The 27,348-nt window shown below is 39.4% G+C and overlaps 1 protein-coding gene and 1 long non-coding RNA gene across 2 annotated transcripts; both read right to left on the bottom strand.

The window, feature by feature from the left end:
- Positions 1 to 10,364: 10,364 nt before the first annotated feature.
- Positions 10,365 to 10,916, bottom strand: LOC118768225. Its single transcript, XR_005004052.1, has 2 exons — positions 10,712 to 10,916; positions 10,365 to 10,488 (listed from the first exon to the last, which is right to left on the bottom strand). It is a non-coding gene; the product is annotated as an uncharacterized LOC118768225 (long non-coding RNA).
- A 1,266-nt stretch (positions 10,917 to 12,182) lies between these two features.
- On the bottom strand, positions 12,183 to 25,632 carry LOC115225458. Its single transcript, XM_036514320.1, has 5 exons — positions 25,447 to 25,632; positions 22,774 to 22,835; positions 19,703 to 19,741; positions 15,673 to 15,921; positions 12,183 to 12,422 (listed from the first exon to the last, which is right to left on the bottom strand). Exons 2-5 carry the CDS (start codon positions 22,814 to 22,816, stop codon positions 12,346 to 12,348), a joined length of 408 nt encoding a protein of 135 aa, XP_036370213.1. The 5' UTR covers positions 22,817 to 22,835; positions 25,447 to 25,632; the 3' UTR covers positions 12,183 to 12,345.
- Positions 25,633 to 27,348: the final 1,716 nt, after the last annotated feature.

Raw genomic sequence — 27,348 nt, 5'->3', positions numbered from 1 at the left:
AACATCAGATAATGGGACCCTTAACAGTTTTAAACAATAATCAACTGACATGTTACTCAGGGACTCCATCTGCGTTGAAACCAATAGCCTAGTGACTTGTCACCATGTTTAATGCATCATCATCATCATCATCATCATCATCATCATTTAACGTCCGTTCTCCATGCTAGCATGGGTTGGACGGTTTGACCAGGGATCTGGGAAGCCAGAAGGCTGCACCAGGCTCCAATCTTGATCTGGCAATGTTTCTATGGCTGGATGCCCTTCCTAATGCCAACCACTCTGTGAGTGTAGTGGGTGCTTTTTACGTGCCACCCGCACAGGTGCCAGGCGAGGCTGGCAACGGCCACGGTCGGATTGGTGCATTTTACGTGCCACTGGCACAGAAGCCAGTCGAGGCGGCGCTGGCAATCAACATAAAAATGAAAAAGAAAAATGATGGAAACAAATTTTATTCAATTAATGATAATTAATTTAATAATTCCAATAAGTATGAGTAACAAGCCTGCTGAAGAAAATGAGACAAGATGGTCATGGCTGGAATGTCATTTACCTTATCACAGCTGACCTAGGTGCAAACAACAACACCTATTATATAAAATCCATTCTGTCTGTCTGTGTGTTTATTTTCTGAGACCTTGGACATCCTCCATCCGATTGCGCTCAAATTTGATTTGTAGATACCGACGGTATCAGGGCATGTATAAGTCTTGAAAAAATTACAAAAATTGATTCCAGGTAAGAATGCAATTGATAAAGCCGTTGTGTTCTCCCAGTCAACAGCCTTGTCATTCTTTGGTTGCATATTTGTGTGAATAAAATCGTTATATAAGACAGTATATATGCAGACATACAGACAGACGGACAGATAGATAGATAGGTAGATAGATAGATAGATAGATTATAGACAGACAGATAGATAGATAGATAGACAGATAGATAGATAGATAGATACATAAATAGATAGATAGATTATAGACAGACAGATAGATACATAGATAGATAGATAGATTATAGACAGGCAGATAGATAGACAGACAGACAGACAGACAGACCGATCGATAGATAGATAGATAGATAGATAGATAGATAGATAGATAGATAGACAGATAGATAGATAGATAGATTATAGACAGACAGACAGACAGATCGATAGATAGATAGATAGACAGACAGACAGACAGATCGATAGACAGACAGACAGATAGATAGATCGATAGACAGACAGATAGATAGATAGATGTGAGCGGAATTCTGGTTTAAACACTGCATATAACCCTTCATAACTTTTTTATATTTGGGGAATTTATGATCTACACACGGTAATTCAGACGATTATGAAAAAAAATCTTTTTCGTGTATGATTTAATGATGATTTTGCAGTTCTTTTTAGCACATCTCTTGACCAAACTGATTACCTTCTTCAATTGTCACCGGCATGTACAGAAGTGAGGTTCCCCCCACCCTATATATCCTCCCCATAAAGACATTTGATGGAATGATGATGGGGCCAAAGTCGGTCCATTGCAGAGATTTAGACAAAAAATATATCAGACTATTTTAAACATTGAGGACGTTTTCGGTTTGACCGGCAGTTTTTAACATAATTTCTAGGTAACAAAAAAATTTTAAACTTCATATACTGGTAGAACGTGTTTATAAAACATCTTTTTCTCTTGGCTTTATTGAGAAAATTCTATAGTTTGTAAGATATTTGGGATCTTTTCGGTTTGATCGGCAGTTTTTTAAAATAATTTCCACGTAACTAAACACTTTTAAACTTCGTATACTGGTAGAATGTGTTTATAAAACATCTTTTTCTCTTGGCTTTATTGAGAAAATTCTATGGTTTGTAAGATATTTGGGATCTTTTCGGTTTGATCGGCAGTTTTTTAAAATAATTTCCACGTAACTAAACACTTTTAAACTTCGTATACTGGTAGAATGTGTTTATAATACATCTTTTTCTCTTGGCTTTATTGAGAAAATTCTATAGTTTGTAAGATATTTGTTGTTTTTTTTCTTCCATTTCTGCAATTTCAACCAATCAATGATGTCTATTTGAGGTGAAAACATTCTGTGCCGTATGAATATGTCCCTCGTTTAAGAAACAGATTGGGTTTATTTACATTTGTGATGAAAAAAGATACCCTTCCCCCACCCCTAACCCTAAAACAGATTGAAATGCAATAGATTGATACTAGGGTTACAATTATGGGTGACAATTTCATACGACACCGCTAGGGAAAATGGGAGTTTTTTGTAGCGGTGTCAAATGAAAATGTCACCCATAATTATGATGCTAGTATCGATCTATTGCATTTCATTCTATTTTAGATTTAGAGTTAGGGGTGGGGGAAGGGTATCTTTTTTTCATCACAAATGTAAATAAACCCAATCTGTTTCTTAAACGAAGGACATATTGATGACACACAGAATGCTTTCACCTCAATGGACGGTCAGTGATTGGTTAAAATTGCCGAAATGCAAGAAATTAAAGACGAAATATCTTACAAACTATAGAATTTTCTCAATAAAGCCAAGAGAAAAAGATGTTTTATAAACACATTCTACCAGTATACGAAGTTTAAAATTTTTTAGTTACAAGGAAATTATTTTAAAAAACTGCCGGTCAAACCGAAAAGATCCCAAATATCTAACAAACTATAGAATTTTCTCAATAAAGCCAAGAGAAAAAGATGTTTTATAAACACATTCTACCAGTATACACAGTTTAAAAGTATTTAGTTACGTGGAAATTATTTTTAAAAACTGCCTTTCAAACCGAAAAGGTCACAAATATCTTACAAACTATAGAATTTTCTCAATAAAGCCAAGAGAAAAAGATGTTTTATAAACACATTCTACCAGTATAAGAAGTTTAAAAGTGTTTAGTTACGTGGAAATTATTTTTAAAAACTGCCTTTCAAACCGAAAAGGTCCCAAATATCTAACAAACTATAGAATTTTCTCAATAAAGCCAAGAGAAAAAGATGTTTTATAAGCACATTCTACCAGTATACAAAGTTTAAAAGTGTTTAGTTACGTGGAAATTATTTTTAAAAACTGCCGTTCAAACCGAAAAGATCCAAAATATCTTACAAACTATAGAATTTTCTCAATAAAGCCAAGAGAAAAAGATATTTTATAAACACATTCTACCAGTATACAAAGTTTAAAAGTGTTTAGTTACGTGGAAATTATTTTAAAAAACTGCCGTTCAAACCGAAAACATCCAACATGGATTTAAACATTGATTTTTTTTTTAATATCGAAAAGGAGTAGACTTTTAGGATTTATGGGAGTGGGGTTAAACTGCTTTTTTATTCTATTATAATCATATGAATTCCCGTGTATAGAAGGCAAATTTTCAAAACAATTCTGAAAATTCCTAAACATAAAAAAAGTAATGAGGGGGTAATATGGGGGTTCTTAAACCAGAATTCCTTATTTACCACATAATGAGAAAGGAAGTGAAGGAGAAAAATGTGTATACACATATATAAACAGTATACCTGTGTCGGTGGCACATAAAAAGCGCCATCCGAACGTGGCCGTTGCCAGCGCCGCCTCGACTGGCTTCTGTGCTGGTGGCACATAAAAAGCACCATCCGAACGTGGCCGTTGCCAGCGCCACCCCGACTGGCTTCTGTGCTGGTGGCACATAAAAAGCACCATCTGAACGTGGCCGATGCCAGTGCCGCCCCGACTGGCTTCTATGCCGGTGGCACATAAAAAGCAGCATCCGAACATGGCCGTTGCCAGCACCGCCTCGGCTGGCTTCCGTGCCGCTGGCATGTTAAAAGCTCCAACTGATCATGGCCGATGCCGGACCCCCCCCCTGGCACCTGTGCAGGTGGCACATAAAAAGCACCCACTACACTCGCAGAGTGGTTGGCGTTAGGAAGGGCATCCAGCCGTAGAAACTCTGCCAGATCAGACTGGAGCCTGGAGCACCCCTGGCTTCCCAGAGCCCGGTCGAACCGTCCAACCCATGCTAGCGTGGAAAACGGATGTTAAACGATGATGATGATGATGATGATGAAGTGAAAGAGAAAAATGAGTATACACATATATAAACAGTATATATATATATATCATCATCATCATCATCATCATCATTTAACGTCCGCTTTCCATGCTAGCATGGGTTGGACGGTTCAACTGGGGTCTGGGGAGCTCGAAGGCTGCACCAGGCCAGTCAGATCTGGCAGTGTTTCTACAGCTGGATGCCCTTCCTAACGCCAACCACTCCGAGAGTGTAGTGGGTGATTTTATGTGCCACCGACACAGGTGCCAGACGAGGCTGGCGAACGGCCATGCTCGGATGGTGTTTTTATGTGCCACCGACACAGGTGCCAGATGAGGCTGGCGAACGGCCACGATCGGATGGTGTTTGTTACGTGCCCACAGCACGGAGGCCAGTCGATGCGGTACTGGCTATGGCCACGTTCGGATGGTTTTCTTGTGTGCCCCCGGCACTGATACCACAAAGATACAAATTCCATTGATGTTCATCTATTTTGATTTGTTTTGATTTTCACTTGCCTCAACAGGTCTTCACAAGTGTCACAAGAAGGAAGGTATGCACAGGTGGACTGACTACGTCCCAGGTAGGGGTCACGGGTTATGGCCTGACTCGTCTTGTCGGGTCTTCTCACGCACAGCATACTTCCATAGGTCTTGGTCACTAGTCATTTCCTTGGTGAGACCTAAAGTTCGAAGGTCGTGCTTCACCACCTCGTCCCAGGTTTTCCTGGGTCTACCTCTTCCACAGGTTCCCTCAACTGCTAGGGTGTAGCGCTTTTGCACACAACTATCTTCAGCCATTCTCGTCACATGACCATACCAGCGCAGCCGTCTCTCTTGCACACCACAACTGACGCTTCTTAGGTTCAACTTTTCTCTCAAGGTACTTACACTCTGACGATTATGAATACTGACATTACACATACATCGGAGCATACTGGCTTCATTTCTTGCGAGCTTACGCATATCCTCAGCAGTCACGGCCCATGTTTCACTACCATGTAGCATGGCTGTACGTACACATGCATCATACAGTCTGCCTTTTACTCTGAGCGAGAGGCCTTTTGTCACCAACAGGGGTAAGAGCTCTCTAAACTTTGCTCAGGCTATTCTTACTCTAGCAGTTACACTTTCAGCACACCCACCCCGCTACTGACTTGGTCTCCTAGGTAGCGGAAGCTATCAACTACTTCTAGTTTGTCTCCCTGGAACGTGGTAGAAGTTGGTCTCTGCACATTTCCGGTGTTTATTGCTCCTGAGCATCTGCCACAGACAAAAACTATTTTCCTAGTTAGCCTTCCTTTGACATTGCTGCACCTCTTATGTGTCCATAGCTTACACTTGGTGCACCTTATAGAGTTTCTACCTACACCTTTTTTACAGATCGAGCAGGACCATCTACCTGAAGTCGTTTGTGATTGGTCCACCTTCCTACTTATTAGGACTTTGGTTTTGGCTAGGTTGATTCTAAGGCCCTTCGATTCTAATCCTTGTTTCCACACCTGAAACTTCTCCTCCAGTTCTGATAGTGACTCAGCAATTAGAGCAAGGTCATCAGCATAGAGGAGCTCCCAGGGGCATCCTGTCTTGAATTCCTCTGTTATTGCCTGGAGGACTATGATAAATAGGAGGGGACTGAGGACTGAACCTTGGTGGACCCCAACCTCTACCCGGAATTCTTCACTGTACTTGTTGCCAACCCTCACCTTACTAGCAGTGTCTCTGTACATGGCTTGCACAGCTCTAACTAACCATTCATCTATCCCTAGTTTCCTCATTGACCACCAGATAAGGGATCGGGGGACCCTGTCAAAGGCTTTCTCCAAGTCAACAAAAGCCAGGTACAAGGGCTTATCTTTGGTTAGGTATTTCTCCTGCAGCTGTCTTACCAGGAAAATAGCATCAGTAGTACTTTTCCCTGGCACGAACCCAAACTGCATCTCATCTAAACTAACTCTCTCTCTAATTAGTTGGGCTATGACCCTCTCCGTTACCTTCATTACCTGATCTAGCAGCTTGATACCCCTGTAGTTATTTGTATCTAGGGCGTCACCTTTACCTTTGTAGCAGTTAACTATTATGCTGCTACACCAGTCATTGGGAATGACTCCTTCGTGTATCACCTAGTTAACTATACGGGTGACTAGGCTATAGCCAGCACTACCAGATATTTTGAGCATCTCTGCAGTAATTCCTGATGGGCCTGGGGCTTTCCCTGTTTTCATGCTTCTAATTGCCTTATCTACTAAGGAACTGTCAACTCGGATTGCTGGTCCCTCTGTTGGGTCAACATTCGGCAGACTCTCTTTATCCCATTCATTTTCCTCATTCAGCAACCTTTCATAGTGGCGTCTCCAAACCTCTCTCTTTGCATCCTCATTTAGCGCAAGTGAGCTGTCATCCTTGCGAACACATTTCTCTCCTACCACGTCACGATTCTCTCTCACACACTGTCTTGCAACACGAAATACCTCAAGTCTTTCATCTTCACGGCGCAGGACATTGGCAAATTTTTTCTTATCTGCTTCCCCTCTGGCTAAATACACCTGCCTCCTAGCCTCCCTTCTTGCAGTCTGATACACTTCCCTGCTACCACCGTTCTTCCAGTCCTTCCAAGCCTGTTTCTTTTGTCTAATAGCCCTGTCAACAGTATTGTTCCACCACCACGTTATTTTGGGTCTTGTGGGGACTTTGCACCAGCCACAGATCTGGTCTGTGGCTTTCAGCAGGTTGTCCCTTAGAAGCGCCCAGTTATCTTCTACCCCATGTGTAGCTATACCCCCTTCTATTTCGTGGAAGACTTCAAGTAACATGTCTCTAAATCTCTGTCCATTTGCAGGGTCTTTAAGCTTCCAGACCCTTCTTCTCCATGTTGGTCGTCTTCTAGTCGTCCTCTTAGTCCTGATTCTAAAGTCACTAACTACCAGTCTATGTTGTGGGGTACACTCTTCGCTTGGGAAGGTTTTGGCATTTATAAGCAGCCATCTTTCCCTTTTTCTGGTAAGGATGTAGTCGATTTGGCTAGTATGCTGGCCCGAAAGTAGGTGACCAAGTGGCTTGTCGGTTTCCTGAAGTTAGTGTTGCAAACCATAAGACTATTCACATCACAGAACTCCAGCAGCCTGGTTCCCTCCTCATTGCGAGAACCATAACCATAGCCTCCATGAATGCCATAGAAGCCCTCAGCATATCGTCCAACATGCCCATTGAAGTCACCATCCACAAAGAGAAGGTCCCTGTCGTTCGTCAGTGAGGTGGTCTGCAGTAGGGTGTCATAGAAACAGTCTTTCTGTCCATCGGGTAGCCCTGGCTGAGGGGCATAGGCCGATATAATAGTTGCTGAAATATGATGGAGCACTAAACTAATCTTCAGTATTCTGTCACATACTCTGACTACCTCGATTACCTTACCTACCCATTTTTCGGCAATAAGCATACCTACTCCCCCGACCCCTTCAGTATTCCCAGCCCAGAAAATCTTGTACCTCTGTCCTTTACCTGTGAGGAACCTAGCAGAACCTCCTCTCCACCTCACCTCTTGAACACAGCATATATCCACACACCTTCGTTCAAGCAATTCAACGATCTCGCCAGATCTGCCTTTCAGTGTGCCAACGTTGAGGGTGCCAATCCTGAGGGAGTGGGAAGCATTGGACCTAGTAGCATCATGAACCTGAAAAGAAAACTCGCGTTTGGCAGAATTCATAAACAGACAATTAAACCTAAGTTCAAACCGCTATATATATATATATACTAGCATTAAAGACCCGTCGTTGCCGGGTCATAGTGCTAGTGCATGTATATATGTGTATATATATGTGTACATATTACATGTACATCTATATATATATACATCTACACATAAAATACAAAATACAAAGTTATATCTTGATATCGCTAGTGATAACAATACTCAAAATACATAACAGACTGGAATTGTTAGCCCGTCTCTTGTAATTTCGATCAATTGTATCTTGTCCTCCCTCTTGTATAGAAGTGTGGCTACAATCCAGCCTACCTCTACTTCGGGGGGGGGGGGGGGGGGAGAGGGAACATTTAAAATTTTTTTCCGGGACGTCCTACGCCCCAGATATAAAGGTAAAAATAAAATATTTCCACTTTGCAAGTTCGAGTCGAGTACTCCCTTGCACACTCCGTTGAGTCGAACCTTGCTTCTATAGTGGCGAATTTACTGCCTCTGATTAGATACCTTTCATAGTTGCACCAAGACACTTTTCGAAGGTGCTTTCCTCCATGTGTTCAAATCTTCTTTTTTCTCTACATTGTATACTTTATAGACAATAGTCTTTTCTTTAATTTAATTTTTTATTATCCATCTGGACTATTCCATTTCTGCACGCTAATTTTATTTTTAATTTATTTCCATTCATGTGAAACCACTTATTCAAGTTTAAATCATTGATGCAATTTTATACCAATTGCTATTTTTACTTTTGTCATGTTACTTTAGTTTGATTTTAATTATTACTTACTACATATAATTCAATTGTTATTATTATTTTTATTGTTAAAGTGAAAGTATCTGACATAAAATAGAGAAACGTTTTTGTTTCAAAGATATGATATTGCTATGGGCTCGCTCAAGGCAAGAAGTTGAACATTTTTTTTGCCCATGAAACTACATGGACCCTAAGTAAGGCATGTGTAAAATTTGAATGGAATTGGTTGTGTAGTTCTCAAGTTTTAGGGAATCGTAGTGGAAAAGATATGGTATTACTGTGGGCTCGCCCTAGGCAAAAAGTTCAATATTTTTTTTGACGATGACATTCCCCGGACCCTAAGTGGAGCACTAAGAGTACAATATAATTGTAATAAGGCAGCAAGCTGGCAGAAAAGTTAGCGCGCTAGGCGAAATGCTTAGCGGTATTTTGTCTGTCTTTACGTTCTGAGTTCAAATTCCGCTGAGGTTGACTTTGCCTTTCATCCTTTTGGGGTCGATTAAATAAAGTACCAGTTATGCACTGGGGTCGACGTAATCGACTTAGTACCTATGTCTGTCCTTGTTTGTCCTCTCTAAGTTTAGCCCCTCGTGGGTAACAAAAGAAATAGGTATTTCGTCTGCCGTTACGTTCTGAGTTCAAATTCCTCCGAGGTCGACTTTGCCTTTCATCCTTTCGGGGTCGATAAATTAAGTACCAGTTATGCACTGGGGTCGATATAATCGACTTAATACTTATGTCTGTCCTTGCTTGTCCCCTCTGAGTTTAGCCCCTTGTGGGTAATAAAAGAAATAGGTATTTTGTCTGCTGTTAAGTTCTGAGTTCAAATTCCACCGAGGTCGACTTTGCCTTTCATCCTTTCGGGGTCGATAAATTCAGTACCAGTTACGCACTGGGGTCGATGTAATCGACTTAATACCTATGTCTGTCCTTGTTTGTCCTCTCTGAGTTTAGCCCCTCGTGGGTAACAAAAGAAATAGGTATTTCGTCTGCCGTTACGTTCTGAGTTCAAATTCCTCCGAGGTCGACTTTGCCTTTCATCCTTTCGGGGTCGATAAATTAAGTACCAGTTACGCACTGGTGTCGATGTAATCGACTTAGTACCTGTGTCTGTCCTTGTTTGTCCTCTCTGTGTTTAGCCCCTTGAGGGTAGTAAAGAAATAGATATATTGTGGTCAAATTCCACCGAGGTCGACTTTGCCTTTCATCCTTTCGGGGTCGATAAAGTAAGTACCAGTTAAGCACTGGGGTCGATATAATCGACTTAATACTTATGTCTGTCATGTTTGTCTCCTCTGTGTTTAGCCCCCTGTGGGTAGTAGAGAAATAGGTTAATATAATTGTAATGGCATGTTTGTGAGATGTGAAAGATGAAGAAGAACAGTGGACAAAGTTAATGTTTGACTCTAGATTTATTTCTCTTAACTCTAATCCATGCCATACCACAACAGGCAGGTGTATAATATACACTACCGTCAGAAATTAATTAGCACCCTTGATTTGCTCTTCACTCAAGGTATGTGCTGTCACCTAGTGGCCATATCTCGAACTATTGCTTTGTTGCGAGTTCACTGTTGCGCAGAACGATGACGTAACTTTGTTTGCAGAGCAGTTTGAGAGTCTACAGCCTTATGATGTTGACATAGCAGTGCAACAACAACTTGGAGTGCGGATGCAGACAAATCTTCCTTTGTTTAATAGATATAGGTAGCGCCTCGCAAGGACCGAAATCACACCATACTAAGTTTTCTTATCGCGTAAGACGTTTTGAACAGCTCATAGGTTAATTGATTTAACCTATTTAATGTAAAAATTTGAGAAGTGCTAATTAATTTCTGACGCAAGTGTATAAAAAATATAGTTATCTTTTTTGGAATGTTGTTGCTGTTTTTATGTTGGTCTCCTACTCGATGCTAAAAGAGGGGTCAGTGGAAGATAGACTGGATGTCAGTGTAGGAAGTTGATAGAAAGAGACCTTCACTGTGCTTGTCAATTAACCCTTTAGTATTTAAACTGGCCATACCCGGCCAAAATAGTTAATCTATTTTATGTTCAAACTAACCAGATCCAGGCTCTCACACCTACCCTACAATGTTATTCTACATTAAGTAATTACACCATCAAGATCTTGAAGATATGAGATAATGCATGATTAATTCAAATTAATGGGAATCAATAGGCATTATGTTTGATTGAATAATCAGAACACTAAAGGGTTAAACAGCAGTTGAGGAGAAAATGGGACAAGACAACTTCTCTCATTGGTTAATTCCAGAGATGTCACTCTGTTCCTTTTCTTTCAGGTACAGCGTTTTGCTCAGCCAGTCAGCCAGACACGGTTGTCACTAACTGGATTCTGCCTGTGGTCTCCTTCTGCATCATCTCCTTTTTGCCAATTCTCGTTTTCCTACGGTGTTTTAGTATTTACTAGCAGTATCGCCCGGCGTTGCTCGGGTTTGTAAGGGAAATAACTATAAAGCACTTTTAGAGAGTTATAGCCAAAAAATAGCAAAAAAAATTGGGAAAAAAATTATGGTAAATTTTTTTTTGATAGTTAAAAAGGCCGAGTTGCGTCCCCTACACCATCTGCGGTTTGTGTTTCTGATTGTCGACCCCATGTCGAATTTATCGATCTTTTTCTGAACTGGGGGAACTTTTCAAAATTTTCGCTGCGTTAGTTTTGAATTATGACATTGGGCTATGTGTGTGTCAAGTTTCATCAGAATCGGTTGAAAGCCGTGGTCAGAGTGAGGGTACAAACAAACAGACACACAGAAACACGCACAGACAAACTGCCGTTTATATAGAGAGAGATAACTATCTCAAGATAACAAGAAAGAGAGACATACCGTTATCCAAACAGTGAGTAGTTTGGAGGGGTCTATTGTCTTGTCAGTTTCACTCTTGGTTATATAGAAGAGGTTAGAAGGGCCCGGTGGCAAAGATATTATTCTGCTTAGCAAAGGCATCTGGCAAATGTAACTGATGTCACAGAAAGACTATTGTTTTACCATGAGAAAAGTTCTGTTGAAGATCGAATCCATGCTATGCCTGCATGGTGCTGCTACAAATATTTTACATCTCTGGATATATTAATCCCAAATTGCAGAATAAATGGTATCATGTGAATTAGAGGAAAATAAAATTTTAGTTGCCCTTTGGAAGTTTTGGCGCCTATGGGGTAACTTATACATTTCATTTTTGTGTAGAAATCGAGAGAGAGATGAGAGACTATGGATAAAGTAAGAAAGATAGAGCCTTCATTGAAAGAGAGGGGGAGGCATAAATGAAATTAAAAATATCTTGTTTCAGTCATTTGACTGCAGCCATGCTGGAATACCGCCTTTAGGCAAACAAATCAAGCTTGCTTACCAACCTTATGGTTCCGGGTTCAGTCCCACTGTGTGGCACCTTGAGCCATGCTGGAATACCGCCTTTAGGTGAACAAATCAAGCTTGCTTTCCAACCTTATGGTTCCGGGTTCAGTCCCACTGTGTGGCACCTTGGGCAAGTGTCTTCTATGATAGCCTTGGGCCGACCAAACCCTTTTGAGTGGATTTGATAGATGGAAGCTGAAAGAAGTTGGTTGTGCGTCTGTATTTGTCCCCCATCATCGTTTAATAATTGGTGTTGGTGTGTTTATGTCCCCATCACAAAGTGATTTAGAGTAAGAGACCAATGGAATAACTAGGCTTAAAAAAATGCTCAGGTTTCAATTTATTCAACTAAAAACCCTTCAAGACATTGCTCTAGCATGGACTCAGCAAAATGACTGAAACTGATTAAAAATAAAAGATTAAATATCAAAAAGTGCCTTTCCAGCACCTGAGATTATTACTGGTCTTTCTTAAAATGTTTAAATGATGACAGCAATTATCATCCCAATGACAAGGATGGACTTGGTTCTGAGGCTGCTGGTTCCTTGTGCACCATCTGCAAAAGATTTCAATGTGATATCATCATAAGCCACAGATATTGGTGTCATATCACACACAAAGATAAACAATAAAACATATCATTTATATACACTTTTCATATCAACTTGCTCAAGACTGCCCTTGTTTCCAATCGTGAAAATTCCCTAATTTAAAGTAAGCTAAATTAAAACCTTCCATCAAAATATGTTAATTTATGTTCCAAAAATCAGTTTAATGATGACAAAATTATTTAATTAAATCTATATATATAAAGCTGAAGTAGTCTGTGTGTGGCAGGTTTGGTAGCCTTCAACTAACACTATCTCCTCCGAGACCCTGTGGCGCAAGTTGACCAAAATTGAGAGTATGATAGAAGAAGGCTTGCTCTTCCTTCCGTAGAAGAAAAAATTCAAATCGGACCATGTTAACACCAAAAATTATTTACATAAAAAAGGTGCTTTTTTTCTATGAAAATCCCTATTTTTTGCTATTTATAAAGCTGAAGTTGTCTGTGTGTGGCAGGTTTGGTAGCCTTCAACTAACACTATCTCCTCCGAGAGCCTGCGGCGCAAGTTGACCAAAGTTGAGAGTTTGATAGAAGAAGGCTTGTTCTTCCTTCCGTAGAAGAAAAAATTCAAATCGGACCATGTTAACACCAAAAATTATTTACATCAAAAAGGTGCTTTTTTTCTATGAAAATCCCTATTTGTTACTATTTATAAAGCTGAAGTTGTCTGTGTGTGGCAGGTTTGGTAGCCTTCAACTAACACTATCTCCTCCGAGAGCCTGCGGCGCAAGTTGACCAAAGTTGAGAGTTTGATAGAAGAAGGCTTGTTCTTCCTTCCGTAGAAGAAAAAATTCAAATCGGACCATGTTAACACCAAAAATTATTTACATCAAAAAGGTGCTTTTTTTCTATGAAAATCCCTATTTGTTACTATTTATAAAGCTGAAGTTGTCTGTGTGTGGCAGGTTTGGTAGCCTTCAACTAACACTATCTCCTCCGAGACCTTGTTCTGAATACTTTTATTTTAATAAATGTTGCTTACTGCAAGTTATGGATGATTCTTTTATGACTTCATTGCTTTCAGGCTTAGCTTAAGGTATTTTCGTGCCCGACATCACAAAATGTGTCTGAATAAACATTGCCAGACAGCAAATAGAGACTCGGACATTGCTTAGAAAATATTTTTCATTTTTAACCACGTATATAGTATGCACTAGGGATTTTGATCTTTAAATCTTTGGGAAAAAATGCGGATTATACTCAAAGATTTAGGGTATATGTAAACTGCACCCCACCACACACACACACACAGACAGACACTTTATGTCTGTCTTGGTATTGACACATCCTTCGCCCTGGTGGCAAATAAAAGTAATTATTATCATCATCATTATTATAATTATTATTATTATTATTATTATCATTATTATTATTATTATTATTATTATTATTATCATTATCATTATCATTATTATTATTATTATTATTGAGTGAGAGAGCAGTTCATGCCATCAAAGTGACACTGGGGTAAAATATACGAAGCCCAATATACCCATCATGACTACCAGTCTGATAAGGGTACACCAGGCACATGCATCACAACCATATGTGCGCGACATGGTGATCTCATATCAAGATAAACAGCGCATGACCTTGCAGGTGGGGCCCAGTTAGAATTTTCTTCAGGTTGAGTAGCCCATCCCGCTCAAAAGGTCCCTGAATAAGGGTTGTTTAAGGATGTTGAAAGAACCACCCATGTTTCCAGAGGTGAATTATTCAAACCCCAAAGAATCCCTCTCAACACATGGCTATGATGCTCCCCCACTACTTCTGCTCATGATCAGAGGTACACATATCGTCATCCACTAAGGGACATGCTCAACTGGTTAAGGCCAAACAACTGACAAACAAATCTGTGGTATTGAGCAGAATATTTGCTGTAGCCCATCTTTTATACCAAGACAAAACAATGTACATGATAACACTTCCAATCAGTTAAGATCAGAAGTCATGAGAGCCACTGCCTGGTACTGCATCAGGGCATTTATTTTTTTTTCATCATCACCACCAGCACCACCACCACCAGCACCACCACCATCATCACCATCATCATCATCATCATCATTATTATTATTATTATTATTATTATTATATACAACCATCAGCTGATGATAGTCCCACTGCTTTCCTTCAGCCAGGAAGGGCAAGCAGTTACCTTATCTCTCTGGTTGCCACTGCAAAAGGGATCATGTGGTGGACATGTCTGAAAGGGCTGATGACCAGCAGTTGTCCTTTTGTTGAAGCTCAAATAATCTTTTTCAGGTTTGAAGAAGAGAAAATAAGGATAAAGAGAAAAATAAGGGTGGAAGTGCTGCCTTCCATTGCAGTTTCTTGATAGATGGGTGAGAGAGGTGAGCATTGCCTGAGTGTGCACCTGTAGACTGGGAGAGGGCATCCACCCTGGTGGTCAGGGGGACCATGGATTTTGTGGGCCTTCTCCCTGTGTGACTCTAGTTGCCATTGCAAAAGGGATCGTGTGATGGACATGTCTGAAAGGGCTGAAGACCAGCAATTGCCATTTTGTCAAAACCCTAATAAACTTTATCAGGTTTCACTTGAAGAGGAAAATCAGGGTGGAGAGGTAAGTGCTGGCTTCCAAGCAGTTTGTTGAAAGGTGAGCATTACCTGAGTGAATGGGCCTTCTTTCAGAGTGTACCTGTATATTGGAGAGGGTATCCACCCTGGTGGTCAGGGAGACCATGGATTTTGTGGGCTTTCTCCCTGTGTGACTCTAGTTGCCATTGCAAAAGGGATCATGTGATGGACATGTCTGAAAGGGCTGAAGACCAGCAATTGCCATTTTGTCAAAACCCTAATAAACTTTTTCAGGTTTCACTTGAAGAGGAAAATCAGGGTGGAGAGGTAAGTGCTGGCTTCCAAGCAGTTTGTTGAAAGGTGGGTGAGAGAGGTGAGCATTACCTGAGTGAATGGGCCTTCTCTCAGAGTGTACCTGTATATTGCAGAGGAAAGACCGGGAGAGGGCATCCACCCTGGTGGTCAGGGAGACCATGGATTTTGTGGGCTTTTTTTACGTGTAGCCCTTGAAAGTCCCCCCACTATCAGAGATCTTACTTTGAATTTCTTTTCTTCTTTGCATGACTTTTTACATGCTAAAACCCACACTGGACCCTCCCGAATGTTTTGCTTTGTGTTAGCCCTCTGTGGTTAATAAAGAAATTATTATAAATCATTTCCTTACTCTTTATCTCCAAATGAATTCTTCCACCATTAAGGTTGTCATCTTCAAATTTCCAAGTCGAACATTTCTCAGTTATGTTTCTGATCCAAAGCGTGGAGGTATCTTCTTTCTGTGTCACTTTATAGTCAGGGCCATCAGCGCATGTCCTGTCACATTCATATTTATAATTGTGGCACTTCCAAACCGCCGGTCGTTTCATGTTCGGTATCCTTATCGAAAGGGTGACATTTCTATGGAGCACAGCAGGTCCTGAAATAAAGAAATCACTTAAGAAGTTTGCTTCCCAACCATATGGTTCTGGGTTCAGTCCCACTGCAGAGCACCTTGGGAAAGTGTCGTCTACTACTGCATAAGCCTTGTGAGCGGATTTTCTAGATGGAAATTGAAAGAAGCCCATTGTGTGTGTGTGTGTGTGTGTGTGTGTGTGTGTATACATACACACTTGTGTGTTTCAAAGGCTCTTGAGTGGATTTGATAGATGGAAACTGAAAGAAGCCCATTGTTTATATATATGGCCGTGTGGTAAGTAGCTTGCTAACCAACCACAAGGTTCCGGGTTCAGTCCCACTGCGTGGCATCTTGGGCAAGTGTCTTCTGCTATAGCCCCGAGCCGACCAATGCCTTGTGAGTGGATTTTGTAGACGGAAACTGAAAGAAGCCTGTCGTATATATGTATATATATGTGTATGTATGTGTGTATGTGTATGTGTTTGTGTGTCTGTGTTTGTACCCCTAGCATTGCTTGACAACCAATGCTGGTGTGTTTACGTCCCCGTCACTTAGCGGTTCGGCAAAAGAGACCGATAGAATAAGTACTGGGCTTACAAAGAATAAGTCCTGGGGTCGAGTTGCTCGACTAAAGGCGGTGCTCCAGCATGGCTGCAGTCAAATGACTGAAACATGTAAAAGAGTAAAAGAGTAATAGGCGCAGGAGTGGCTGTGTGGTAAGTAGTTTGTTTACCAACCCCATGGTTCCGGGTTCAGTCCCACTGCATAGCACCTTGGGCAAGTGTCTTCTACTACAGCCTGTGTGGATTTGGTAGACGGAAACTGAAAGAAGCCTGTTGTTTATTTATATGTGTTTGTTTCCCACTACCACTTGCCAACAAGTGTTGGTGTCTCTACGTCCCAGTAACTTGGTGGTTCAGCAAAAGAGACCAATAGAATAAGGCCTGGGGTCGATTCATTCAACCAGAAACTCTTCAAGGCAGAACATCAGCATCATTATGATGCCCACTCATCCATGCTTTGTGGATAAGAGTTTTTATTCTCAACAGTAGGATGCTCTTCCTGTCACAAACCTTCATCTGTTTCCAAACAAGGCTATAACATCCCATATATACACACAGTGGGCTCCTTTTAGCTCCTGTCTACCTAATCCACTCACAAGGCTTTTGTTGGCCTGGGGCTATAGTGGAGGACAATTAAACAAGGTGCCATACAAGGGGACTGGACCTTAAATCATGCGCTTGGAAAGAAAAGTTCCTAATCACAGCCAGGCCTTCACCTCACATCCAAATTTAACCCTTTAGCATTAAACTAGTGATATCAGACCCAAATACTCCACTTGTCTGATGTTCAAACTAGCCATATCTGACCTCTCCCATCTAACCTACAATGTCATTCTGGAAATAAAGCATCACATCATTGAAATCTCAAAGCTATGAGATAATGTGTGATTATCTGGCAAAGACCTCGCTCGAATCTTTTTACACGTGCCACTGGCACAGGTGCCAGTAAGGTGACATTGGTAACGATCACGCTCGAATGGTGGCCTTTTACGTGCCACTGGCACGGAAGCCAGTTGGCTGCTCTGGCAACGATCGCGCTCAGATGGTGCTCTTGGCACCCTACTAGCACGGGCAGAAATGCCAGTAAGGCCACGCTGGTAATGACCACACTCGAATGGTGCCTAGTGATATCAGACCCAAATACTCCACTTGTCTGATGTTCAAACTAGCCATATCTGACCTCTCCCATCTAACCTACAATGTCATTCTGGAAATAAAGCATCACATCATTGAAATCTCAAAGCTATGAGATAATCCATGATTAATCCAAAACAATGTAAATAAATAAGCAGGACATTTGACAGAGTAATCTGAACGCTAAAGGGTTAATAGTTTTTGCCCCTGGAAATTAAAAGGGAAAATGTGCAATAGAGACCATCAAAAGAAATTAGACATCTTATTACGAGTTTTAATTTAATGAGATTTATGTTTACTGGGACATGATTTCATCAGACATGGGTGTACGCCTGATTAAACCATGTCCCTATCCAGTCACTCCCACCAACCCTTATATAATGCAGGGTCCCTGCAGTGAGACACGTGTTCCTGCCCTTCTATCATACCCTTTTCTTTACTACCCATAAAGGGCAAAACAGGGACAGACAAACAGATTAAGTGGATTATATTGACCCCAGTGCGTAACTGGTGCTTATTTAATCGACCCCGAAAGGATGAAAGGCAAAGTCGACCTCGGCAGAATTTGAACTCAGAACGTAGTGGCAGACGAAATACCTATTTCTTTACTACCCACAAGGGGCTAAACATAGAGGGGACAAACAAGGGCAGACATAGGTATTAAGTTGATTACATCGACCCCCGTGCGTAACTGGTACTTATTTAATCGACCCCGAAAGGATGAAAGGCAAAGTCGACCTCGGCAGAATTTGACTCAGAACGTAGTGGCAGACGAAATACCTATTTCTTTACTACCCACAAGGGGCTAAACATAGAGGAGACCATCAAGGGCAGACATAGGTATTAAGTCAATTACATCGACCCCTGTGGGTAACTGGTACTTAATTTATTGACCCCGAAAGGATGAAAGGCAAAGTCGACCTCAGCAGAATTTGAACTCAGAATGTAGCGGCAGACGAAATACCGCTAAGCCTTTTCGCCCGGGGTGCTAACGATTCTGCCAGCTCACCTGTCTTCCTATCATACCTGGTATACCTCTCAACACCTGACATAAAGCCATCTCCCTCTCTACTATGCTCTTCAGTGAAGGTTTGTTTCCTTCCTCTTCCTTTGCCTTTTCCCGTTATTTGGTGACTTCACTAGTGGCCAGTTATGTGCAGAAAAGGCTCCAGTGCACTGTAAAATGATAGGGACCGAAAAGGGGTCAATGATGCCAGCATGGAACGCAGACCTTGAATGAGGAGGATAAACATGATAACCCTAATCCTCTTTAGAAAGACAATCATAATCCCAGAGAAATGGAAACCAATTCAGTGGTGGTGCAATAATAAAAAAAAATGCACCCACCACACTTTGTAAAGGGGTCAGTGTTAGGAAGGTCATCAAGAAATCGAAACCTTGCCAATGCCTGGAATAGAGCTTGCCACAATGCTGTGGCTTGTTGGATCCATGGCAAGATTGAAGGTGGCCATTTTATAAGTACCCCCACAAGCCATCTTGACCCTGGTTGAAACCCACTGCTCTAGTGTTTCCCCAATGTGTATTTCTGGCTCTTTAGCCCTTCTCGATGGTCAGAATAAAAACTTTATAGAAACCAAAAGCAAAACAGTGACTAAAAGCTTTGAATTAAGAGAAAGAAATAGAAGACAGAACTGAAAAGGTAATGGGATCTTTTCGGTTTGAACGGCAGTTTTTTCTAGCGGTGTCATATAAAATTGTCACCCATAATTATGACCCTAGTATCGATCTATTGCATTTCAGTCTGGGTTAGGGTTAGGTATTCAGAAATGTAAATAAACCCAATCTGTTTCATAAACGAGGGACATATTATTCATACGGCACAGAATGTTTTTTAACTCAATAGACGTCAGTGATTGGTTGAAATTGCAGAAATTGAAGAAAAAAAACAACAAATATCTTACAAATCATAGAATTTTCTCAATAAAGCCAAGAGAAAATGATGTTTTATAAACACATTCTACCAGTATACGAAGTTTAAAAGTGTTTAGTTACGTGGAAATTATTTTAAAAAACTGCCGGTCAAACCGAAAAGATCCAGGTAATGTCTAATTTAAAAGGGGAAAAAGGTTTGTTTATCCATTTACCACTTTGGGTGATACGATAATTTTTTGCACTCGTCAAATCTGTAAAAGAAGAAAACAAAAATTTTTGATTTTAAGATGATATAATTCAAAACAATGTGAATAAATTAACATTACATTAGAAAGTGATTTGATTGCTAAAGTGTTAAACTAGCCATATCATCATCATCATCATCATCATCGTTTGACGTCCGTTCTCCATGCTAGCATGGGTTGGACGGTTCGACCGGGGATCAGGGAAGCCAGAAGGCTGCACTAGGCTCCAGTCTTATCTGGCAATGTTTCTACAGCTGGATGCCCTTCCTAACACCAACCACTCCGTGATTGTGTGGGTGCTTTTTACGTGCCACCTGCACAGGTGCCAGGCGAGGCTGGCAACGGCCACGGTCGGATTGGTGTATTTTATGTGCCACCGGCACGGAAGCCAGTCGAGGCGGCGCTTGCATCGGCCACGAGTCGGATAGTGCTTTTTACGTACCACCAGACCAGGGATCCTGGCTGGTTCAATTCGATTTCGATTTCGCTTTCGCTTGCCCCAACATGTCTTCGCAAGCAAAGGGGGTTGGCATGGGTGCCTGTCGTACGGTCAGATTGGTGTATTTTACGTGCCACCGGCACGGAAGCCAGTGGAGGCGGCGCTGGCATCGGCCACGAGTCGGATAGTGCTTTTTACGTACCACCAGACCAGGGATCCTGGCTGGTTCATGTGGCTGAAATATTATTCTAACTGTTTAATAGTCAAACTGGGTACATCCACCCTCTCACTCTACACTACGATAGTCTAAAGATTAACAATCATATTATGAAAATTTTAAAACGACAAGGTAATGAATGATTAACTTTTAAAAAATATGAATAAATAGGCATAGGAGTGGCTGTGTGGTAAGTAGCTTGTTTACCAACCACATGGTTCCGGGTTCAGTCCCACTGCGTGGCATCTTGGGCAAATGTATTCTACTATAGCTTCGGGCCGACCAATGCCTTGTGAAATTGTGCAGAAAAGAGTGAAATGGTGACTCAGAAATATCCCCCAAACGGAGGTCCCGCAAGCCACATATCAAAAGGGTGAATAATACAACCCATATTTATTTCTTTATTACCCACAAGGGGCTAAACATAGAGGGGACAAACAAGGACAGACACACGGATTAAGTCGATTACATCGACCCCCAGTGCGTAACTGGTACTTAATTTATCGACCCCGAAAGGATGAAAAGCAAAGACGACCTTGGCAGAATTTGAACTCAGAACGTAACGACTGATGAAATACAGCTACGCATTTCGCCCGGCGTGCTAACGTTTCTGCCAGCTCGCCACCTTATTACAAACCCATATCATGAACCCCAAATGTTTATACTCTGCCAGATATTTTAAGCATTTCAACATGAAAAAATAATTCAAAAAATCCCTGTCAAAACAGAGAAAATCAAACTTATGTAGGCAGCCAATTCCAGTATTCTGTCTACTTGTATAGTTATGCCTTAACCCTTTCATTACTGTATTTATTTTGATATGCTCTATGTTCCTTTCAATCATTTTAAATATAACAAAGAATTTAGTAAAATAACTTAGTTATCATTCAGCTAGTGTTAGGAACATAAATTGTGACTAAGGTTTAGTGGAAGATTTTAATTCAAAACTCATGAAAACAAGATATTTGTACTACAGAGCCAGAGGTGGTTTCAGCCAGGTTGGTATGAAAAGGGTTAAAAATATCATGGTGACTAAGAATTGTTTCTCTATTATATATTTTTAAGCCCTTTGTTACCATATTCTGTCGAGATGCTCTGTGTTTCTTTCAATTAGTTTTAAATATAACAAAGAATTTAGTAAAATAACTTAGTTATCATTAAGCTAGTGTTAGGAACGTAAATTGTGACTAAGGTTTAGTGGAAGATTTTAATTCAAAACTTGATGAAAACAAGTCACTTGTACTACAGAGCCAGAGCCGGTTTCAGCCGGGTTGGTAACGAAAGGGTTAAGAATTGTTTCTCTATTATATATTTGAACCCTTTTGTTACCATATTTCTATTGAGATGCTGTGTGTTTCTTTCAATTAATTTTAAATATAACAAAGAATTTAGTAAAATAACTTAGTTATCATTCAGCTAGTGTTAGGAACGTAAATTGTGACTAAGGTTTAGTGGAAGATTTTAATTCAAAACTCATGAAAACAAGATATTTGTACTACAGAGCCAGAGCCAGTTTCAGCCAGGTTGGTATGAAAAGGGTTAAAAATATCATGGTGACTAAGAATTGTTTCTCTATTATATATTTTTAAGCCCTTTGTTACCATATTCTGTCGAGATGCTCTGTGTTTCTTTCAATTAGTTTTAAATATAACAAAGAATTTAGTAAAATAACTTAGTTATCATTCAGCTAGTGTTAGGAATGTAAATTGTGACTAAGGTTTAGTGGAAGATTTTAATTCAAAACTCATGAAAACAAGATATTTGTACTACAGAGCCAGAGCCAGTTTCAGCCAGGTTGGTATGAAAAGGGTTAAAAATATCATGGTGACTAAGAATTGTTTCTCTATTATATATTTTTAAGCCCTTTGTTACCATATTCTGTCGAGATGCTCTGTGTTTCTTTCAATTAGTTTTAAATATAACAAAGAATTTAGTAAAATAACTTAGTTATCATTAAGCTAGTGTTAGGAACATAAATTGTGATTAAGATTTGGTGGAAGATTTTAATTCAAAACTTATGAAAACAAGACATTTGTACTCAGAGCCAGAGCCTGTTTCAGCCGGGTTGGTATCGAAAGGGTTAAGAATTCTTTCTCTATTATATATTTTTAACCCTTTTGTTATCATATTTCTGTTGAGATGCTCTGTGTTTCTTTCAATTAATTTTAAATATAACAAAGAATTTAGTAAAATAACTTAATTATCATTAAGCTAATGTTAGGAACATAAATTGTGACTAAGGTTTGGTGGAAAATTTTAATTCAAAACTTATGAAAACAAGACATTTGTACTATAGAGCCAGAGCCGGTTTCAGCCGGGTTGGTAATGAAAGGGTTAATGAGGATGAATTATTAAGAATAAGAATGACGAATAAAAACTTACAAAATAATGCAGACAAACAACAAAAGAACTTTAGAATGTCCATGATCTGTAAAAGTAATTTTCTAAAATTGAAAAACAACAAAAATTATTTCAGTTACACCAAGTTTACGACAACGAACCAATGGCGGATATCTAATTAATTAAAAGTCTAGACAAAATAGCTGGGAAATTGCAAATCCAATTATACAGGTTAATCCAGTTAAACAGGTTAATACGCAGACAGGTTAATACGCAGTTTAGTGTTGTAAAAAGGTGAAAGCAATTTATTGGTCGTCATAATGAAAGTGTAAGCTAATTAACAAAGCTATTCTTAATTGGTTCAAGCCATATACTCTAAATTAAAACTATATCCACAAATAAACAATACAATGATCTGTCACTGTGCATATTATTTTGCTCAGGAAAATATTTTAAAAGAAATTTTTGCGGAAGTTAAGCACAAAGCTAAATTGACTGCATATTTCTTTTATCATTTAGAAGCATTATAACCCGGTGTTGCCAGGTCATAGTGCTAGTGCATGCATATACAGCTGCGTGCGTGCGCACATACACGTGAGTACTGTCCAAATCTCCGACCAATCACATACAGCTAGCTGTGGAGGCACATGGCCTAGTGGTTAGAGCAGCGGACTCGCGGTCGAGGGATCGCGGGTTCGAATCTCAGACCGGGCGATGTGTGTGTTTATGAGTGAAACACCTAAGCTCCACGTGGCTCTGGCAGAAGGTAATGGCAAAACTTCTGCTGACTCTTTTGCCACAACTTTCTCTCACTCTTTCCTCCTGCATCTTGCAGCTCACCTGCGACGGACCGGCGTCTCGTCCCAGGAAACTGGCCCTTATGAGCCAGGCATGGCTCAAGAAGGAACAGCTAGCTGGCATTCAATTGGCGTATCAAGTTTCGGGCATTTTGATTGGGTTTGGGATGGAAAATTCACAAAAAAGTCACTTCTATTGATTTTTTAATGGCTCTGCGGGGTGACTGGGGAAATGTAAAGATGCGCACGACCACCCTTGGATGGTTTTGAATGAGCATAGAAAGTGCGAGCCCTCTAACTGAAAAATTGTGGACGTCTATTGAGGTGAAAACATTCTGTGCCATATGAATATGTCCCTCGTTTAAGAAACAGATTGGGTTTATTTACATTTCCAAATAAAAAAAAAAGAAATCCTTCCCCCCACCCCTAACCCTGAAACAGATTGAAATGCAACAGATCGATACTAGGGTCATAATTATGGGTGACAATTTCATATGACACCGCTAGAAAAAACTGCCGTTCAAACCGAAAAGATCCCATTTTTTTTGTAGTTTGAAGCATTCAATATACATTGAATGTGTTAGCACGAACTTAAAAGATTTATCCAAAAACGTTATTTAGCTGTTATTTTTAGCACACCTCACAAAACTGGCATAATTTCGTTATATCTATACTCCGTGAAATGTCTCTGTTTCTTTATTAGCCACAAGGGCCCAAACAAGACACCACAAAGGGGACAGTACATAAAACAAATATGAATGAGATGAGAAATGTCTCGACCTTGTCGAGCTATATCGAAGGAATGCCAATTTCGTTATATCTGTACTTCGCAACCCATGGAAATACCCAAAGTGAAATGTTTTGATTTTGTCGAGTTATATCGAAGGAATGCCCTTTTTTTTTTTTTTACACCCGATGCACTCTTGTTTTGACTTCGTTTCTGGGTAACACTGTTTATATACTTAATACCCGAAGACATGATCTCTCTACTAGAAATAACCGACTGTCTACGATCCTAAAAACACACAAAAGCCGTTCGATTCACTTCAACATTTCATTTTAATTTGTCAAAATATTTTCGTCGCTAAAATCCGCAACCTGTTCACTGACAAAAATCCGTGCTGCGCAGCACGGATTTTTGTCAGCGAACAGGTCGCGGATTTTAGCGACGAAAATATTTTTTGACAAATTAAACTTAAATGTTGAAGTGAATCGAACGGCTTTTGTGTGTTTCTTAAATGGCTTACAAACACCTTCCACGCTGCAATTTATATATATATATATATATATATATATATATATATATATAGTAATGCAATACGAGAGTATTGCTTTCCAGTGAAGAATAGCCCGTGAGGGAAAATTATACATAGAAGTAAATATGTGGCACAAGTGCCATATATATATATATATATATATATATATGTGTGTATGTGTGTGTGTATATATATATGTGTGTGTATATATATATATATGTGTGTGTGTATATATATATGTATATATATGTATATATATATATATATATATATATATAGATAATATATATATATATATATGTATGTATATATATATATATGTATATATATATATATAGATAGATAATATATATATATATATATATATATAAGTTGAAGACGGGAAGGATGACTTCCCTTTGCAAATACTGACAGGACACAGAAAGTGTGTCTATGGCCAGCTGGAGGAGTGTGTCCTCCTGGGGCTAAAAACTACAGTAGCATCCACCCTTAGGGGTTAGCCATATTGAAATGGCAAAAATACGTCACGATATATATATATATATATATATATATATATATATATATATATATATATATATATATCTTCAAGCAGGCGATCCACTTGCTAGAAATAACAGCCAAATCTCACAAAACTGTGATAACATAATGGACCTACTAACCTCTCTGCAAAGGGGGCCTTTCCTTCGTTTCAACTGGACAATTCACTTTGGATATCTTCGTGACCTCCGTGACAGTGTGCGGGTTCTGTTTTTAAGTATCTACGTGTTGTGGGATATAGATATAAACGAAATTATGCCAGTAAAAAGCCTTGCATCTTTGACATTCTTACGGCTCGGCATTCAGTGGTTTGTAGTGTTCTTGTACCGAAAGCAAATTCTCAGGTTATGATGACATCATGTGAATTGTCGCACAAAAGAACAAAAAACCGGTCTTGTGATGGTTTTTGAGGTTTTATTTTTGGTGGTGGGATGGGCGGAAGTCTGAGAAATTCACGTGAAATTGAAGTATTTTTGTGAGATTTGGCTGCCATTTCTAGCATGTGGATAGCCTCTATGAAGATACATACACACATATGGTACTAGTTGAGAACAATCGATCCTACAACGACTAGGAAGGTAAATAAAACACAAAGGATCGATTAGTCATGAGTAGCTAGTGCGGATGCGCGACTACGCGCACAGAGACCACTGTTCTCAAGTAGTACCCACAGCTGTCAGCTACAATGTAATTGTATTTTCTATTTCTATTTCTATGTCTAGTAGTATTTATAATATATTATGTATAATGTCATTGCTGTGTGTAATGGTTTAATAAAGTATTGATTGGATATTATCTGATGGTTGATGATTGATTTAGGTTTGTTTCTCCATTTTCTCATTTTGTATATATATATATATATATATATATATATATATATATATATATATATATATATATATATATATATATAGTATATATATATATATATATATATATATATATATATTTTAAAAATATAAATATATGAAAGAATGGAGCTGAACGACGAATTAACAAAATTCTTATAGATAACCCCTTGAATTTCAATTAATATAACTTCTTTTTATATTTATTTCACCCCCTTAGTCATAAAAAATTTTTTTATACTTTCAAAGAACTACTACCCAACCCAGTGAGGTATGTGTTGCCTTTGTCCCTCTACCTCGCCCTCCTCTTTTTCTCTCTCTTTCTCTCTCTATTTCCCTCTATCTATAGTAAGCACAATCAAACACACAGACACAAACCTCTCACCTCACCACTGTCTGTTTTCTGACATCTACCCATCCACATACACAATCACGCACACACATACACATTAATGCAGTTATATACAGTCACACACACAGGCACTCATTCACAAAAGAAATTAACACAATTCACCATTCATATGACCTGCACTCTTTCACCTTCCTATTCTTATGCCTCTCTCCTCCAACTTCGTTCGAACCCTTGAACCTTTAGAACCTTCTAGAATCTTCTACATCCAACCATTTTGACATCACTCCTTATAAAGGAATATTTTAAAGAGACACTCATTATCGCTATGGGCTCCGTGTGAGCAATCATCTAAAAGTTTTTTGTGCATTTTGATGTTGACATAAGTGCCTTGCTTTTCCTGATGAGAACGCGGCATAATGTACTCCTTATTCCTTCGCAATTAGGAATATGCAGCCTTCGAAACATATGTCGAAAATAAAGGAATTTTGTTAATTCGTCGTCAGCTCCATTCTTTCATATATTATATTTTTAAATAAACATACAAATTTCCACACGAAAGCACGTAATCTATGCCCTAGGCACGACTTCAACCGTGTTTTTCTGATGTGAATTTGCTACCAGGTATCGGTAATTCGAATTATCCTTAATAAGATAATTCATTCAACTACTCAAATATTATATATATATATATATATATACTATATATATATGATGATTGATTGATGATTCTAGTTTCAGCTTATGAGCTGTGGCCATGCTGGGGCACCGCCATATACTATTTATATATATACTATTTATATATATATATATAATATAGATATTTT

This window comes from Octopus sinensis, linkage group LG27 (assembly GCF_006345805.1).
Source record: "Octopus sinensis linkage group LG27, ASM634580v1, whole genome shotgun sequence".
NCBI classification, from domain to species: Eukaryota; Metazoa; Mollusca; class Cephalopoda; order Octopoda; family Octopodidae; genus Octopus; species Octopus sinensis.
This window is presented reverse-complemented; position numbering and strand designations above follow the sequence as displayed.